At 35.3% G+C, this 21558-nt stretch overlaps 1 protein-coding gene across 1 annotated transcript in view; it reads right to left on the bottom strand.

The window, feature by feature from the left end:
• The window catches only part of LOC127860608 (ETS translocation variant 1-like), a 41797-nt gene that overhangs the window by 14737 nt on the left and 5502 nt on the right, over positions 1-21558 (bottom strand). Inside the window, exons 3-6 of the mRNA XM_052398804.1 lie at positions 20212-20476; positions 4738-4921; positions 3604-3845; positions 1-17 (exon numbers count right to left, since the gene is read on the bottom strand). The exon at positions 1-17 is cut by the window's left edge and continues 52 nt beyond it. Of these exons, the coding sequence (XP_052254764.1) occupies positions 1-17; positions 3604-3845; positions 4738-4921; positions 20212-20476 (708 nt within the window). The remainder of the gene's footprint in view (positions 18-3603; positions 3846-4737; positions 4922-20211; positions 20477-21558) is intronic.

Raw genomic sequence — 21558 nt, forward strand, 5'->3', positions numbered from 1 at the left:
GGCCGGAAATCTGGACCCTGAAAAAAAGAGGGAGTTGTGTAAGAAAATAACATGACATCTCAACAAATGGCGCGATACAGGCCCGGGGAAGTCGGAAACTGGATTCCTATCAATTGAGAGAGTTATATCAGAACATAACAGAACATTTCGACATGTAGCACTAAGTAGGCTCGGGGAGGCCGGAAACCAGGACCTGGAAAATGAAGGGAATGCATTAGAACATAACTGAGCATATAAGAACATATCATAACATGTAAGAACATCTCTACCCGAGGAGGCCGGAAACCGGCACCCTGGAAATGGAGAAAGAAGCATTAGAACATAACACCACGTATCACCGCATGACGCGTTGGAAACCTGGGACCGGAGACTGGGAACCTGCAAATGGATGAGGTTGTATCATATTACAACATAACACTGAGGTGCGCAGGGGCGTAGCTAGCATTTTTTTAGCTGTAGGCCCGGAAATGATACATAAAAACGGGGGGTGCGGTGGTCCTCCCCCAGACAAATTTTAAATCCTATAACGCCTGTGGTGAGATTTAAAGCATATCTAGACAAATGATAAGATAAGAAAATATAAGACTTTGGCTTGTATTTCTTTGATATTTTACTGTTTTATTTCCATGACAGAGAACTAGATTATGTTTTTGTTCGGCATCAAGGGACCGAACCGACCCGGATTCAGTCAATGGGATACGGGGGCAAGTGCTCCATTTTAAATTTCCGCGGTCATAAACATCATTCGGAATGTTTCTTAAAAATCCAACGATAATCGATTACAACTTTCTGTAGTGTTGAAACATGTAGATCTATGTAAACTTTTAACAGCAAGTCACGTGAAAAGAAGCGATCTAGAATCTATGCACAGAGAAAGAAGTAAAGTTGATAATTTGAAGATATGTTCTTTGAACACGACCAGAATCTGAGGATAATGTCAATATGAAATGCAGATTTCTAACACCTCACACCTCTCAGGGTCAACATTTTAATGCGTGTTTCGAAGTTGAAGCATTTTTATTTTGTTCATGTTTCAAAAAATTGTAGGCCCGGGCCAGCTGTGCCTAATAGCAGCTACGCCCCTTGTGAGCCAGTTTACATCCGTGTTTATATGTCTACATAGTTGCACACCTTCGTTAGTTATGCTTGTCAAATATGATAAAATGTTATTTTGTCAAAAAAGCATTTTAACTGTTGTCATCACAAGAACATCCATAAACAAATATCTAACTGCGAAAGTTTACACGATGGTTTATAGAATATGATGCTTAAATAATCAACCTTCAAGAAAAACATCTTTTCGATTTCGCGTGACATCTATACAATTATACAAATTATAAATGGTATGTTTTACTTAAAATAAGTTACCATTAATACGGTTTTGTACATAACAACCAATATTAATTATTGAGGGGAGCAAGGAAACAAGCTGCATTATGTGTTAGTTAAGTTTCAGTTGTTATTTTTAGTTACGCGCGACACAAAAATACGATGGATGGTCGGAGGAAAATATGTTCGGACGAGCAAGGGCGACTCTATATCCCCCCCCCCCCACTCCCACTCTGAAAGTGGGGCCTTAAAAGTGTGTTTGAGTACACAGTTTCATACATAAAAATATGATAACACACGCGTAAAGAAGGCCCTTTCAGTATTTAGAATTTCGCCTTAATTCTTATATGTATTACTACGGTAGTTTAAATTATACCAACAGGAAGTTTCCTATATTTTTACCAAACCTTCATTTTGATCGCATATTTAAATACATTTACACACATTTGTCTTTGATCAGTACGACATTAATCTTAAGTGTAAGACCCCGTATATACGGGCGAGGGTAATGAAAATGCCTAACCTCCAGGTGAAACCATGGACTTGATGAAGGTGAAACCATGGACTTGATGAAAGGTGAAACCATGGACTTGATTTAAGGTGAAACCATGGACCTGATGAAAGGTGAAACCATGGACTTGATTTAAGGTGAAATCATGGACTTGATGAAAGGTGAAACCATGGACTTGATGAAAGGCGAAACCATGGACTTGATGAAAGGTGAAACCATGGACTTTATGAAAGGTGAAACCATGGACTAGATGAAAGGTGAAACCATGGACTTTATGAAAGGTGAAATCATGGACTTGATGAAAGGTGAAACCATGGACTTTATGAAAGGTGAAACCATGGACTTGATGAAAGGTGTATTTAATGATCATTGTCGTTCATATTCATCCGAGCCGAGATTGAAAAAGGTTGAAATCATCAAATGTATTATGATCACTTAGTTATAATAATTTTTCGCAGGCAATTAAATAACCCATCCCTATTAATGCTAGCGAATTTTAACAAAAAATACCAATTCACAAAATTAGTATAGGCGGTGTAGCAGACTGGGTCTATTTTTATTATTTCTTTTAAAAAATCAATATACCTAATGTATTGCCGACAATCGGAAAAGTTAAATCTAAACATAACGTTAAGTTAAAATAGGCATGTACATTGAGCTGGCTGCTCAATTAGTAATTATTTTACCATTCAAAATGGTAAGGTTTAGTGTAAATGTTGGCATAACCAAAATTATATCAAAGAAACTCATCCATCCCTCGTTCATTCCAAATATTTAATTTTAGGTCTACGTACTAAATACTGCAATTGGAAAATGACGATATGCGTAATGGATACAAATGACGATATGCGTAATGGATACAAACTTGTTCAAATACCGCTCTAAACATACTGCACTAGTGAGGGCAAATATTATGGCTTCTATCTATAAGATAACATCACACAATGTGTAAATTATGTACGAGATTTCCGCATACTCTGTACCTGGTCTTCTTAACAATGAAATCTTCTTTGGTAGTGTTACTTTGTCGACGAAAAAAACATTTTAAACAGTTTTTAAACAACAAACATCTCTTAGTTGAAGTCTTTTAACTGAGAGTAGCATTTATATTTTAAGAGCTTCATAAAATACAAGTGAATCGCAGAATGTGTAAGAGAATATAAGCGTCTTTATGTAGGTAATGACGATTTATGGGCTATAGCATCTTAAATTTATTAAGCTACAGGTTGCTTCCTTCTTCAGGATTATTGTCCATCCCTTAAACAGAGAGCGAGTCTTAATTTAATGTAAGTTTTATTTATATGGGCCCTGCTCTGTGAACATGGGGTTTAATGCATGTGTGTAAAGTGTCGTCCTAGATGGGCCCTGCTCTGTGAACATGGGGTTTAATGCATGTGTGTAAAGTGTCGTCCTAGATTAGCCTAGTTCAGTCCGCACAGGAAAATCATGGACGACACTTTCCGCTTTTATGGTATTTTTTCATTTACATAAAGTCTCTTCTTATCAAAAAATCAGTTTAGACGTAAAGTGTCGTCCATGATTAGCATGTACGTACTGCACAGGCTGATCTGATACTGCACAGGCTAATCTGGGACGACACTTTACGCACTTGCATTAAACCCAGTTTTCACAGAGCACGGCTCATATTTAATAACACAGCTTTACGAAATGACGTCTTACTACATACCGATAAAAACTTCAATAAGCTCAGAAACAATCTTTAATTGTGGCTTTTTTAATATTAAACAAAGTTTGTGGCCTACCGGGATCAAAGTTAAAATCGCGTGGCTCCTGTTTTATTGACACGTTTGTCGGTGACACGGGTCCAAACGATGACGACGAGAAGCCGTTATGACGTTGCCCTGACGTCATCTCGGCGTCGTACGGTCGGTACTGTTCGTCTGCCTTGTATAAGTGTGGATAGGACATGGACATGAACCGCGAATAGTTCGACTGGAACTCGCTGTTAGGACAGCTGCGGGAAGGGTCGTGCTGCAGATGAAGTCTGAAAACAGAAGATCGTGCAAGATTATACAACCAGGATATTAGACTGCTACAAAAGTAACTGTGAATTTTGCATTCTCTTTTCAAGGAGAATGTGCACTTCGGCTGGACTGCTACTACTACTACCTCTGCTGCTGCTGCTTCAGATGCTACTACCACTGCTACTACTAATATTACTACTACTATTACCATTACTACTACTACTACTACTATTACCATTACTACTACTACTACTACTACTACTACTACTACTACTACTACTACTACTACTACTACTACTACTACTACTACTACTACTACTTCTGCTACTACTACTACTACTACTACTACTACTACTACCACTACTACTACTACTACTACTACTACTACTACCACTACTACTACTACTGCTACTACTAGTACTACTACTACTACTACTACTGCTACTACTACTACTACTACTACTACTACTACTACTACTACTACTACTACTACTACTACTACTACTACTACTACTACTACTACTACTACTACTACTACTACTACTACTACTACTACTACTACTACTGCTGCTTCTGCTGCTGCTACTACTACTACTACTACTACTACTACTACTACTACTACTACTACTGCTGCTTCTGCTGCTGCTACTACTACTACTACTACTACTACTACTACTACTACTACTACTACTACTACTACTACTACTACTACTACTACTACTTCTACTACTACTACTACTACTACTACTACTACTTCTACTACTACTACTACTAAAACGACGACGACGACGACTACTACTACGAATTTTAATGCTACTGCATTTGTGAAAGAATTTGTTTCTGTTTTGATTATTGACTTGAGTGTTGTTCTTGATATAATTGATTATGTAAGATCATACAATCATTTTATACCTGCTCTCCGGCGGGCTATACAGGGAAGTATCGAATGCTGGTTTGGACGAAGTGACATCCACGCGAGGCATGGCGGGGTTTGAGCAGTGTTTCTTGCCGCAAGGAGGCGCCTCACAGTCGCGACCTGAACGAGGCCTGGTTCCCGCCTCGTTGCCCTGACAACCGTTTCTAGGCAATCCTTGCTCTGTAAAGTGATAGTGGTTCCTATGGTTTTTTTTGTCAGGCGCCTTAAATCATGAATGCGATGGCTTTTGTTAATCTTTAGCCTTGTGATATCAGTTTACTAGTAAGAATTGTTAACTTGTTTGCTTGCTGATATTTTATTTACAGTTTTGTCTTTTAAAATAATAATAAAGAGTCATCTAAGCATAATAATACGGGTTCCAGAAGTATGGAGAAAATAATGCTTTCTTGTTGATAAGAAATGTAACATCAGAAAACATCATGATGGAAGTATACTTAGGAAGCATGAACATCCCATCTAAGTTTAAAGCCAGTATTGAGAACGGGAAAATCTGTTCAAGCTGTAGATATTTTACATCCAAGGTTAATATGTATAACTGAAAAACAAAATATGAATTAATTGCAATAGATACTTGCTATACGTTATGATTACCATATAAAACACACAAGTGTAAACGCGTCGAATAAATGATGTGTTACAGGTGTATTCTTGCCATAAACAAGTAAAATAAACTTTATCCTATCATTCATATGGGAAAGTAAGGCTTTGATAAACAGGTAATATTGCAAGAACGCTTAAGACAATCGGTGTTGATGACTGAAACATGACAACGAGCCGTTTCTCAACGCAAGGACTATATTTCATCGCGCATGTATACATGAGCGCTACGACTCAGTCCGTGTCGCCAAAGAGAGGCTGTTAATTCCAATGTGCCAATCACACGGCGATGTTAATATCGCCTTCGTAAAGACCTATTACAAATGATGACAATTTTGACAGATTATTCTGAAACTAAATCTGCTATTTGATAACACCTCGGCGAAAGAAAATGACGATTTCATGCCAGGCGAGCATTTATCATTCCCTGAATGACGTCCATGAAAATATTTTTTTAAAGTGCGGTTAAACTGTAAATAGTTTATTCGTTATTCGAAGAAAATTCGCCGTATACAAATGTTTGGCTCTTTAATACTTGAAGATAATACAACAAATAACAACTTTACAAATATAAGTTCTAGCCAATGCATTTAACCCATGTATGCCTAGCGTCTAGAAAAAAGGCCTTGGCAAAAAACAGCGTAGACCCAGATGAGATAATGCGGCGTCTCATCAGGGTCTTCACTGTTTGCTTAAAGGAATTTATGTAAGAAATATTCTAAATATAAAAATACATATACTAGAAAACCCTAATTTCGGAAATAAATTGATCCAATTTAGAAGGATGGGAGAGGCATGAAAGGGTTATGTATATGTTAGCAATATCCCCGCCATGTTCTTTACAACTAAGATTAATAAAACGCGCTCGTAAAACATCTATTGATTGAGAAAATCCCGTACGATGTGTTTTATAAATAATTAGCATCGTTGCTCTTTGTGTTGGAAGGTTGCTCGGGTTTACAAGGCCTAAACAGGCGCTCATTATCGAAACAGCCCTCATGATTTCATAAAACAGAGCACCCGTTTGGAAGAGATGGCCAAAAAAGTGGGGGATCTTGTTTCTAATTTAGTAAAATTCAATTACTAAATTGAATTTTGTTAAACATGATCCAATGTTTGTATAATTATGTATTATTATTATTGAGTAATAATAATAATTTATTATTAGTATTAGTAGTAGAAGTAGTAGTAGTAGAAGTAGTAGTAGAAGTAGTAGTAGTAGTAGTAGTAGTAGTAGTAGTAGTAGTAGTAGTAGTAGTAGTAGTAGATCTATTATTATCATTATTATTATTATTATTATTATTATTATTATTATTATTATTATTATTATTATTATTATAACTATTATTATTATCAGTATTATTATTATTATTATTTTATTTTTTTCATTATTATAATTATATTATTTAATACTTTATATATAAAATAAGAGTAATTATATTATTATTAGTATTTTTAATATAAGTATTATTATTATTATTATTATTATTATTATTATTATTATTATTATTATTAAAATTATTATCATTATTATTATTATTATTATATTATTATTATTATCATCATAATCATCATTATCTTCATTTTAATTATAATTAAATGATTTCTAACATATATAATTAAAATATTATACATGGAAAACGGATAAAAAATGGGGAAAAATGCTTTGCTATGATTATGACATTGCAAGGCGACGTATGAAATCTGTTTTACGGTACATTAACTTGAAACACAATTACGATGTGAAATTCCCATGAAAATTACGCTTGGAGCAGGCCTTGAATGAATCTCAAATGACTCAATGAGAAAACAAAAACAGCCAATATATCATTAATGTATTATTAATGAAGTTATTTTGAGTAAGAGCTTGGTCAATTTCCAAGAACGAGTTTTGAGTAATATTGTGTTGTTTCTCGCTGCAATAATGTGATGACGTAAACGCTAGACAGTAGTTGTTTCCGTCGCTCAAGTTTTTCCGGTGGATTTCTGTTGTGTTCGTTGTGCTTGCGGTACGAGGTATGTATTAATAAAATAAGTGGTCGTCGTGCACACCGTTAAACAACAACATGTGACTCTATTAAATAGTTAAACAAGAGGGCCATAAGGGTACCAAGCGCTCACCGGCGAACAACAATTGACTGGGCTCTGCTTGGGAAGCAGAACGACATAGCATACGAAACATTGGATGTTAACTGATGTTTCTGACAATGAACAAGCGTGATAAAGATGGTGATATCAATAGTAATTCAACACAACTGCGAACTTCGGTCGCACCATATAGTACTTTACTGGTTATAATAGAAACAATCTGTACTCTCAATATTGTCCACTTTTCGCATATTTTTTATTACAAACAAGTCAATAACACAGGTGTTTGTACACCGACCTTAACCATTTGTTTTGTTCAGGATAGCTCATGTCTTCGTAATAAGATCAGGAAAATAGCCCGAACAACTGATCAAACACCATACATAGCCCGAACAACTGATCAAACATCATAAATAGCCCGAACAACTGATCAAACATCATAAATAGCCCGAACAACTGATCAAACATCATAAATAGCCCGAACAACTGATCAAACATCATAAATAGCCCGAACAACTGATCAAACACCATAAATAGCCCGAACAACTGATCAAACATCATAAATAGCCCAAACGACTGATCCAACATCATAAATAGCCCGAACAACTGATCCAATATCATAAATAGCCCGAACAACTGATCAAACACCATAAATAGCCCGAACAACTGATCAAACACCATAAATAGCCCGAACAACTGATCAAACACCATAAATAGCCCGAACAACTGATCAAACATCATAAATAGCCCTAACAACTGATCAAACACCATAAATAGCCCGAACAACTGATCAAACACGATAAATAGCACGAACAACTGATCAAACATCATAAATAGCCCGAACAACTGATCAAACACCATAAATAGCCCGAACAACTGATCAAACATCATAAATAGCCCGAACAACTGATCAAACACCATACATAGCCCGAACAACTGATCAAACATCAAAAATAGCCCGAACAACTGATCAAACATCATAAATAGCCCGAACAACTGATCAAACATCATAAATAGCCCGAACAACTGATCAAACACCATACATAGCCCGAACAACTGATCAAACATCATAAATAGCCCGAACAACTGATCAAACATAATAAATAGCCCGAACAACTGATCAAACATCATAAATAGCCCGAACAACTGATCAAACACCATACATAGCCCGAACAACTGATCAAACATCATAAATAGCCCGAACAACTGATCAAACACCATAAATAGCCCGAACAACTGATCAAACACCATAAATAGCCCGAACAACTGATCAAACATCATAAATAGCCCGAACAACTGATCAAACATCATAAATAGCCCGAACAACTGATCAAACATCATAAATAGCCCGACAACTGATCAAACAACATAAATAGCCCGAACGACTGGTTAAAAAACAACAAGGAAAATAGCCCGAACGACTGTTGAAAACAACATAAATAGCCCAAACAACTGGTCAAAACAACATAAATAGCCCGAACAACTGGTCAAAACATCATAAATAGCCCGAACGACTGGTCAAAACAACATAAATAGTCCGAACAACTGGTCAAACCAACAAGGAAAAAAGCCCGAACAACTGGTCAAAACAACAAGGAAAAAATCCCGAACAAATGGTCAAAATAACAAGGAAAATAGCCCGAACAACTGGTCAAAACAACAAGGAAAATAGCCCGAACGACTGGTCAAAACAACAAGGAAAACAGCCCGAACAACTGGTCAAAACAACAAGGAAAAAAGCCCGCACGACTGGTCAAAACAACAAGGAAAATAGCCCGAACAAATGGTCAAAACAACAAGGAAAAATAGCCCGAACAAGTGGTCAAAACAACAAGGAAAATAGCCCGAACAACTGGTAAAAACAACAAGGAAAATAGCCGAACAACTGATTAAAACAACATAAATAGCCCGAACGACGGGTCAAAACATCATACATTTCAGGAAATAAATACTCATATCGAGAATAATGTGACTTCACTTAAAATGCCTTTTTTACAGATACTTAATTGTCATATTTCTTTATTTTCCGTTGTCGCCACAAAATATATTTGGAGTACTATATTTAACAATATGAAAGGTAACCTTAAGTTCTGTCGCTTTAAAGCAGTATTTCATTTAGCAATCCTGACTTTTCGGCGATAGTTATTCTAGTCCTACAACGTGTAATTCCAATGTAAATACAAGAAGAAATCTCATGCATTTGAAATAGCGATTACCATTTCTAAAAACAAACTCGAAGCGAATCGGAAAGTAATGAAAGTCAAATATTTACTAACCATGTTTCTTACAAAAACATTTCTTTTCACAATTCCAAAGAAAGCAGCGATGCTTCGCGATTTATTGTTTTACATGAAGGAATAGATTCATACTTTTGATGCATGCAAGTTAAAACTGTAAACTGTAAAGGATAAATAAAGATACAACTGTCATTTATCAATTCATGTGTGAATAACCTTCAACTGCAATTAAAATACATTACTAAAATAAGTTGAATAGGTTGCCGACCACCCGACAGAGGAAGCTGATGCCAAGATAAAAATGATGGAGTAAAATGAGCAAATGAGACGCGTTCTGAGAAAACTGGGTTTGCTGCATGTGCGTAAAGTGTCGTCCCATATTAGCCTGTGCAGTCCGCACATGTTAATCCTGGCCGACACCTTCCGCTTTTATGAAATTTTTCGTTTAAATGAAGTCTATTCTTAGCAAAAATTCAATTTCGGCGGAAAGTGTCGTCCCTGATTAGCCTTTGCGGACTGCACAGGCTAATCTGAGACGACACTTTACGCACATGCATTATGGCCAGTTTTGTCAGAACGCGACTCAAATGTACCACCATCCACACTCAAGTGTCTTCTTTACCAGGGCTAGAACAAAATCATACATTGAATACATCGTCCGTGAAATGGCCCTGGCGTTGACAGCCTAATTATAGGACACACGATGACCAGTGGTTCGCATCTCGCGACACTCTCATAAAACTTAAATTGGATTCGTCGTAAAAACAACACGTGCAGTGCAATTTTCTCGTGAACAGTGCTTTGCATATTTCTCGCGATTTATAGTTGAACGAAGAAATTTTGCTTGTAAATTTCCATTGATGCTTCTACATTTGTCAATCATATTGTAATTAACTAAAAATACCATCCAATAATGACTTGTGAAAATTACTCGTTTTGATGTTCAAATAGACTATATATATTTATTTTTAAGCGAACGTGAGTTTTGTTTGTGTTGTTAAAAGGGGCACGTATTGGTGTGTGTAATATTTGATCAATGGACATGGATCATTTAATTATACCTAGGTAGGAGTTTAAACTATCTCCGGGAAAATCTCAGAACCCTATTAAAAGATGAGTAAAATTCATGAAAGGAATAAAACTTAATAGACCTCTGGGATGTTCTAGACTTGGAAAAAACGCATTATTGTGTGGATACAAACACAGCCCAAACATTTGAAATTCTGTCAAAATCAAATACCTTATCAACCTTTATGTTACAGTTGTAGCATGTTAACAGTTATCATTTCATAAATCGTTGCAACTTGCAACGGTGTAGACACTGTGGATAAGGTGGCTGTAACTGCAGTATTAGACACTGTGGGAATGAGTGTTGTAGTTATGGTTGTGAAGCTGCTAACAGAGTTCATGGGTAAGAAGGGTTTGTTTCACAATGTCCGACCTACCCTATACATGACCAGACCGTTTGCTTTTTTCTTAGGAATATTTTGCTTTATAATTTAATCTATAACTACATACTCTACAGTGTATGTGTCGTATAGGGTATAAATTAAAAGCAACTAATTTAAAGCCCAGTGCCGATTGTGTCAGGCGTTATGACTGTAGCACTACAGCCTTGATGAAAGGTTAGAACTGCTGATGTTGTCAGTTGTTTTCACGGAGATACTGACTGTGTGACGTGTACGCATTTTAACATAAAATATAGTGCCATACATTGAAATATACAGTAACGTGAACGCTTTTTTCGCGCAGCAATACATCACACAATTTCTAACTTCCAACTACGATACGATTGCTAGGATTTTAATTCGCTGTTGTGATGCATGTTACGGTTACTTCGAAAATTGTTCAATAGAAAGTCAATTTTAAATTTGTAAAAGCTTCTGTTGGAAATGCGGTAAAATATTAAAATATTATCTACAGTTTGTTTTTTTTTGTGTTTGCCGAGACGCTGAAATGAAATAATCGTTCCCAAACACGTCTGTTAAATATAACCACGTATATAGAACAATTGTATAAATTAACAGATTATTGATTTTAAACAATTACACAATAACATTAAATCAATATTGTCATGAACAAGTTGATGAACGTTAACATCACAAATGGTTCTCAAGATGTCCTAAAACGACTCGCATGACACATTGTCAGCCTGTGACCCGTGAAAATGAAGACCACAATGACACCCTAAAAGACCTGCATCAAAGAAATCCGCAAATGAGGCTGAAAAATTAATGCACTAATAAAAGGCTTGTCCTGACACTCGCAGGCGCTTGATATTATAGTCCATTGTTGTCAATTGGTTTCCAGCTGCTAACAATACGGAACAGGGAACCAAAAAGTGTGATCACGTATAACGAAGTTCTTTTTCTGGTGACTTTATTAGGTTAAGTGCCGCCTTACTGTTGATATAAAGTGAGTCATTATAACCTAAAATTGACCTAAGGTCTAATATAACAAAATATATATTCACTTGAATGCATGGAAAAGTTACAAAATTCAGATGACAATGTGCAAAAGAAGCATTAAAAACGCAATAATTTAATTGTATTAAAAAACACTAATTTAACATTTATAAACGTATTGTTTATATTTTCCCTTCTTGAACATATGTATATACTGTAGTACAAATTCATTTACTTAAAAAATGCCAAGTAACTAATTCACAAAATAATTATAACAAAATGAAAATATTTTGACGATGTCCTCAACTTTATCTTTTAGTTGGGCGTCCCGTTGCAGTAAACAACACTCCAATGTTGATACCTTAATGGTAAGCGCCCATTAAAATGTACTCATTGAAGATATGAAAACTATGTCATATTAAAGGAAATAGCTTACTGTCAAAATATCATACACAAAATGTTTAATGACCAAAGCGTTGCTAGAAGAAATAAAATGTTGCGCTATTAAATACCTCTTTTTCACGTAACATGGCGAGAAACTAGTGAAAGGGTGCGTGATACAGGCTTTATCTATTTGGGTATAAGATACAAATATGTTACCTAGACATTTGCACAAGGATAAATGTTGATAATTCGTGATTAACAGCGCGGTAGTGAGAAATTAATCACTTTCCAACAGGGTTAAACAGACTTGTTTCTGGTCTTCGACGAATTAAATTATCGTTGTCGTCCGACCCACCCTCATGATTGTGTACGCTTGCGGTCGGATCGTCATCCATTCGTGCTATTTTTGCAGTTCTTGCATAAAAACAAATAAGAAAAATTTAATTAAAATTACAGCACTGTAAGAATAATGAGCCCTATTTATGTGTATATTTGTGTCCTACATAGTAATGTCTATTTTATCTGCCCTTAACCTCATATCTATTTTATCTGACAGCAAAGTTATGCGCTGCATATTTTGCGCGGGTTCTGTTGCCTGTATTTTATCTGCTGTGATGAATTATTAAAGAAACCATTTACAGTTAAATCAATAATAAGACATTTGACGTAGCTCGATAATTTACCACATCACAATCGATGTTTTATTTTATGCTTTCCGGTGGTTTATAGAGAAATATCAGTGAAATAAAACTGATATTTCACTGTTTTAAACAGTGAAAAATAACGATATTTTTCACTGTTTTACTGTAGAAATGACGTCATTTTTTCGACGAAATGACGTCATAAATCCAGCGAAATTATCCAGTTAAACTCGTTTGCAATGTAAATAAAAAGTGAAAAAAGGCATAAAATAAAAAGAAAATTTATTGGATTCGATGGAATATGATATCGATTTTATTTCACTCGTGATCATAAAAAATACACATTTTATATGATCACTCGTGAAATAAAATCGACTGTTCGTTTATAAAAATAAAAAATATATTTACGTATTGACAATAAAATTGAACAAAAACAAGTTAAATAAAATTAGACTGGTCGAAAAAGGTGGTTGGTGCAACTGTTTCTGCTTTTAATACAAAAACAACCAATTATCATTCAATAATGACGCTGCGCTTGAAGAGGTTTTAGTTAGAATTATAACCCACGTTGATACATATAATATTACTGCAAATGATATAAATACAGGCAAAGAAACACAAGCAAATGCTAACCATTATATTTCATGTCGACAGTCAGTGTTGCTAGGTTTTTTTTACCAGAAATAAGGAAAAGCAACATATATCTCTTTCTTTCGGCTCATTTGCAGGACTTTCTTGACATTTTACGGCGTGCGGGCAATTTGCTCCCGATTGGATTCAATCACGGCGCCCTAAATTGACAGTAGCAAAAGCATCACTTATTCACAGACCCTTCAGTTTAACGCCATGCGAACAGCGACATAAAATCAAGTGTCGAGATATAATGAAGATGTCACCGAATCTTAGCATTCTTTAATGATGAGGTCCGTTGAATAAATCGTCAGTTTGAAATAAAGAGACTTGTTCACAGAGAGGATTGTCGTTTTTTTTATTTTATGTCATTTGACGTCTACATTATAATATGTAAGTATCCAAACTTAACCAATTTATGCCTAGTGGACTCTCCCATCCTTCTAAATTGGATCAATTTATTTCCAAAATTAGGGATGTCGAGTATAATTTTATTTCTATATTTAGAATATTTCTTACAGAAATTCCTTAAATCAAACAGCGTAGACCCAGATGAGACGCCGCATAAGGCGTCGTCTCATCTGGGTCTACGCTGTTTGCCAATGCCTTTTTTCTGGACGCTAGGCATAAATGCATAAGCATAAAGGTAGGCATAGGCATAGGCATAGGCGCTAGGCATAAAGGCTTAATGGGTTAAAATCAGAAATATTATCACAGTACAAGGTTCCACATGGCCTTCATGATTTAAGATTTCATGTAACACACGAATTGATTCAAGTTAAAATAATTTTATAATGTAAAACAATTTTATAATGTTAAAACAACCCTATAAGGTTAAAACGACTTATAATAAACAATTTTATAATGTTAAACAACTTTATTATTTGATGTTCCCAGTGAACATCATAACAATAAGATAAACCCTCCGGTGTGAGAACTCCTTTATATAATGTTTTTTATTTGAACTATACGTTTCTTATTGTTGCATTTTCTTTACATTTCTTGAGATCTTTTTGTCACAGGCGCTTGTTTGTATAGTCTTTATAATGCAAACGAGGAAACTACAGAAACTCTATCAGTAAAAAAAGATATTTCATATCCACTACTCTTATAAAAAAACACAAACTAAAATAATAGCATACCTGAATATGAGCCTCACTCTTGGAAAACGGGGCTTAAGACGTAAAGTGTCCAATATAAGCATGTGCTGTCCGTTCAGGCTAATTAGGGACGACACTTTCCGTCCATGCTTGATTTTTGTTTTCTTAGAAGATACTTCCTTGAAACGATGCATGCCATGAAAGCGGAATGTGTATTTCCTGATAAGCCTGTGCGGACTGATCATTCCATGAAAGCGGAATGTGTATTTCCTGATAAGCCTGTGCGGACTGATCATTCCATGAAAGCGGAATGTGTATTTCCTGATAAGCCTTTGCGGACTGATCATTCCATGAAAGCGGAATGTGTATTTCCTGATAAGCCTGTGCGGACTGATCATTCCATGAAAGCGGAATGTGTATTTCCTGATAAGCCTGTACGGACTGATCAGCGGAATGTGTATTTCCTGATAAGCCTGTGCGGACTGATCATGCTAATGTGTATTTCCTGATAAGCCTGTGCGGAATGTGTATTTCCTGATAAGCCTGTGCGGACTGATCATGCTAATCTGGGAAGACACTTTATGCACATTGTAAATTAATGTAGATATAACATCATGTTGAGGTCTATTTCAATTGTGTATATATGTATATGTATCTGTTGAAATAAAAGTTATTTCTTTCATGCAAAAGTATATGTAACGTATAAGAATATGTAGGTATGCATCTACAAATGTGGAACCGGTATCCTATTTGATTTTTATTTGCGAAGAATATTGTCTCAAAAATGCACAATTATTACAACAATGCATGATTGTGCAATGCCTGCGTTACATGGGACCTTCATTCTCCCTATGCAACGATACTAGCAAGGTAGAATACTTCATGCTGCATATACTCGTCGTATTAAGACAGACGCTTTATGTGCATCCGAGTGCAATCAACGACCATTAAAAACAGTAAAATATATCAACATTGATCAATTGTTAAACCATTTAAAACAATCATCGAATACTGCACATAACAGTACATTTAATGCTAATGAGCCATCTGACCTGATGTTTTTGCTTTCAATCGAAACGCTCGATTGTGCATTTACTGAAGAACAAGTAAGATAAACAATATCTAGCATGAAGCGTAATAAAAGCTGTGACTTGTTAAACAATGTAGCTGATTTCTTTATTGATTCTAATGATTTTAACTCACCATACCCTACTATAATTTTTAATTACATTTTCGATCGTGGTATTTATCCAGATTCTTGGTGTAAAGGTGCAATCATAGCAACTTTTTAAAAAGGGGACAATACAGAGCCGTCCGATTATGGAGGAATCACACTGGTTAATATGATTTCAAAATTATTTTCATTATGTCTACGAAACATAATCAACTGCTGGTGTCAGGGAGAAAATATATGTAATCCTTTTCCATTTGGATTTAGAGACAGACGCAGTACAACCGATTGTATTTTTATCTTACATAGTATTATACAAAATGTTCTTTTGCAGGAACATAAGTTATATTGTGCTTTTATTGATTATGAAAATGCTTTTGATACAGTGATCCGCAAAGCATTATAGATAAAATTAAATGAATCAGGTCTAAGTTGCAATAAGATAACAATAATAAAAAGTGTGTATGCAAATGTTAAGTAGAACCCCTAGTCAAGGAGAACCCCTGTAGCCGATACTTTTGATACTGTTTATAAATGATATTAAAGATTGTATTCATGTTAAAAAATTTGCAAATGATGATTTGCATTTGCTATCTGTTTAATGTTGTTATTTGTGGATGATTTTGTATTATTTACTACTAACTCAGTAAGCTTTCAGAACCAACTTAACAATATATACCTTTACTTTTCTAAATTGGGTCTTAACATTAATGTAAATATAACGAGATAAAACAAAAATATGTATATTTGAAAAACGAAAAAGCAGGTGCAACTATAAATAGTCGATACAAAACAAGTGCCTTGAAATTGTCGACAGTTTTGTATATCTGTGTATAAAATTCCTTTCCACCGGAAATATGTCTAATACTGGCACTGAAAGCATTTCATCAACTCCTATCTATTTTAGCCGTGAAAAAAAATGTCAAAACCAAACTAGCTCTATTCGATTAATTAGTTACACCAATCATACTATATGGTTTCGAAGTATGGGGAATTTATGATAACTCTGATATTAACAAATTACATTACAAATTTTGCAAAAATAATCTTTATGTAAAACAATCTACTTCCAACTTTGCTGTTCTTAGTGAATTGGGTAGATTCCATCTAGCCGTTTATGTAAAATAAGAGCTTTGCGCTATTGGATGAAAATTGGAAATAACCAAAATTCTTATTATACAAAGTCTTTATGTTTTAACCAATTTAAATTGTACGAAAAATAATCTATGGTGTCATGTTTTGATGTAACTTTAGACAACTTTGGCTTGGGTGACTTATTTTTTTTTTAAAGCTTCGAGTATGAACAATACCTGAATTGTATATGTAATAAAAAGTCAAGAATTCAAATGAGCGAATTTCGATTAAGTTCCCGTTGTCTTAAAATAGAAGTTGGTAGATATAGTAGGTTGTCCCGAATAGAACGCACGTGTTAACTATGTAACCAAAATGTTTGTGAATCCGAAGATCACGTTTAATTATGTAGCCCATTATATAACGATTTACGTAAAACAATAATATCCGGACCTCATGGCCTACCATAAGTAAAAACATATCAATGATGAAGTGTACTAATGTCTTTAAACTCAAAAACATTGCAAAATGTTTGGTCGAAGCGTTAAAACTTAAAGGTGAGATTTTAAATACCCAGGCGGATGTATAATTGCATGCTAACAACATAATTGTATTTGATAGTCACACATATTATTTGTTATGATTGTCATATTTGCTCATCTTTCATTTGTATTATTGTATGATTCCCTGTCTTGACCATATTTCTCGTGTATATTTTTTCTTTGAATGCCGGATTGCAAATAAACTTTGAAACTTTAATCATAGTAATCATCATCGTCGTGATTACCATCGTCGTTGACATCTTTGTCGTCATCATCATTGTCATAATCTTCTTCATCTCACCATCGTCATCATCATCATAATCACATTGTTATACATTTTAAATCAGCCTCTAACACGCTGTGTTGCATGTTAATATCATACACACTTGTGGGCACTGTATTATTATTTTGAAACATGGGATGTACACTCTCATCATATGATGTAAAAAAGTATGATAATGTTGATAATGTGATAATACAAATTATGATTTGATAATTATGACGATACAATTCTTATGACGACGATGCTGTTTCGAGAGATAATGGTGACGCTGATGATGAATGTTACAGTGACGATGATTTGGGTGATGCTGGTGTAAATGATGACGATGTTGATGTTGATTATGATTTTGTTTGTTGTAGAGGTTATGCGGAGAGTAAAGATGATGGGGAAACGGAGCAACATAATGTTACACTGCAACCCGCTTGAATTTGATAGTAGCGAACACCACACATATGGAGTTGAATACAAAAGCCAGGCTCAAACCAAGGTGCGTTCCTCGGATAACGCGCTTTGGTGCTCAACACCATATTCAGAAACTGAACAGTACACTGTACATCCATTTTTCAACTGTGTCCAAGCTGAAGTTCATAGTATTGTCATTAACGTATTCATCAATTAAAAATGAGCGTCAATGTTTGATAACTGGAGTAGGCTATATAGTGTTACGATGCACAATAGAATATTTTATGTGTAGTCAGGACCTGTTATGTATTGTCAGTTAATTATGCCAACGTGTCATTTTATGCAACCGAACAAATATCGCCTGGTAAATAAACAAAAATTATGTAGATGTTTACTAATAATGATTATAATTCAGTTTATGCCGTAGTATGAAGAAGTATTTTAATATAACTACCCATGATCAAGGAATATATAATACTTTTTTAATCAAGAAAGAAATATTTATAGTACCGAAATTTTCCTCATTTTTAACACACACACTCAATTCTTTTTCTTCCAAATATCTTGCGGGATGAAAAACTATTTCGGGTTACATTTTTCGTTTCTAAAAACACATATCAGATATCTAAAATGCATTTCAAGCGAGTCCATACGCTTAACGCGGATTAAGTAAAGATGTGTTTGCCTCTGCATATCTGCGTCCGCAGTAAGCAAACTATGCAGCGGACACAGTAGCGACGTTTTTTGTTATGTAAATGGCTTTTAATTGACTTGACTTTCATCGACATCAAAGAGCAGCAAAATGATTACGTAATGCTGCATGAATTTTGTAACCATCATATGCCTGTTCATAGCCTGGTATCCATCTGCGGTCCGCGAAAGGTAGACGGTGACATGACGCGTTGATGTTTCGCATGTTTACTTATAATATTTTACTCGTTAACGATTATGTTTCGTGAGTATTAATAACAACGAGGCATTGATCATCGTTTAGCTCAACTAATGTTTTGTTATGAAATAAAGATGAAAACCCGTCGCGAAAAATTGCTAATCTACTATGTGACTATCGTTTTGCCCTTTTGAATTCCTTATAGTTATTGTTGCAGCTCGACATTCCTCGGTAGTCATAGTAAGCTCGTTTACGCGCGCGCACAGTCCTATCTTCCGAAGCCCGCGGGATAATAATTGACTCGATGATTAGTTTTTCATTAGCGCACATTAATCCCCTGTATGACAGTCGGACTTTTCGACGAGATCGATGATGCCGCAGCGCAATCGAGAAAGGAATTTGAATGGAGTGTGCTTAAATCCTAATCTCAGTGATGGCCGTTCGACCTTGAAAACGAACCATCATAAAAAATGCATTAAAAAAGCAACACTGAAAACATGAACAATATTTCCCGTCGACGGTAACAATTCCAAAAAATAAACGGTTTATACCAATGCTACGGCGTATCATGTCGTGTAAAACTATTTGCAGACCAGATTGAGGGAATGATTTGATTATTTTTAGAAAGCACCACAATACGATGTTGCATACCAAAGATTAATCTTCTTGCATTTGACGTTAGTTATTGCGCTGTATAAGTGTATACTGACATTTTCAATATTTTCTCTTAACTGTGTCTGTTCGCAAGGTAAAAACCAAAAATTTGTAATCTACCTGACCTACCAAAAATTGTTTTACTCTTTCCATACATCTTTTATGTTTTAAAACAATGAACATAATGGAGTTTGCTAGATTAATGGCTTTATGACGTCAAAATAATGACGTTATTGCACAAATTTTGAGTGCGAAATTGTTGGCGATCTGTTTCATTCACTGCACTAATTTTGGAACAAGACACAAGGGGACAGATATACTAAAAAGATCTAAAGGAGAAAAGTTGGCAACTCACCCCCGGCTAGCCAAGTTTCTTGCATCTGACTGAGATCCTGAAATAACTCCTCTGATTCCTGAATCAACCCGTCACTTCCGGTCACGTGACACGGTCCCCTATTCGGTTCTTCCGTGTTAGCGCACTTACTTCCGGTGACTTTTGTCCCAGAATCAAGGGGCGGCAGTTTGGTCGCCCGCTCTAGAGGCCCCTTATCCACGTGGTCCTTGTTTTCACAGCTTTGGGGATGTGGGGACTTTACTTGGGGATGTTTGGCTGGAGATTGCTGAAATATTATCCACTTGTTCAAACATTCGGGAAACATCATAATCATCATCATCATCATCATCAGTATCATTAGTATCATCATCATTCTCATCATCATCATCATCATCATCATCATCATCATCATCATCATCATCATCATCATCATCATCATCATCATCATCATCATCATCATCATCATCATCATCATCATCATCATCATCAACATCATCATTACCAGCACCATCATCACAATCACCACCACCACCATCATCATCATAAAAAACAACGACAACTACAACAACAACATCATCATCATCATTATCGTCGTCATCATCGTCATCATCATAAAAACAACAACAACATCCACCAAATTGTTGATATCATCTGGTCGATTTATGATCATTAATTTTAAATGCTGATGTATAAACTCATTGCAAAAGTGTTTTTTATAAATCATATTAGCGTCGGATATAAGAGCGATCAGCATTTAAATTAAGAAAAAGGCATTATCAAATTAACAGAAAGATGCAATGAAATGCAAAACCATAAAAGAGCCATTTTCAAGCCCAATTTTTCGCGAAATTCATCCTTAATTGGTCAATTAAAGACGGGCGCATCCCAAACGACATGGTCTGTGTAGTCATTAAGGACCCACATGAAAAGGGGCGTGGCAAATAATAGAGGGGTAGCAAAATGTACGTGCTCGATAATTTTGTAACATTCGGGGGACATTTTTTCGTCCATCTATCAATTTTTATCACCCACATTTAGTTTTTAATGAAGTGAATGAATAGCTGTTTCAAAGTGTTCTATTTTAATAGTGACAATGTGACACACGACTTTCTTGTTTGCGGTTTTAGAGCTGAGTTCCTTATAAATACGAACACAGAAATCTATTTCGTTATGCTCAGCATGCCTGCATATTTACAAAACGTTTGAAAGAAAACTGTTCGTAAATTTCTCTTGGCAAATATTAGTTAATAAGATTTGTTTCATTGTACAATATTTGTGTAGACCAAAACTTTTGAACGCTGGTAAAAAGAGTACCTATAGTTATTGTTTTATTTTCGTGTTTATTATCTATCTATATATATTATCCAA

The sequence above is a fragment of the Dreissena polymorpha genome, chromosome 15 (assembly GCF_020536995.1).
Source record: "Dreissena polymorpha isolate Duluth1 chromosome 15, UMN_Dpol_1.0, whole genome shotgun sequence".
NCBI classification, from domain to species: domain Eukaryota; kingdom Metazoa; phylum Mollusca; class Bivalvia; order Myida; family Dreissenidae; genus Dreissena; species Dreissena polymorpha.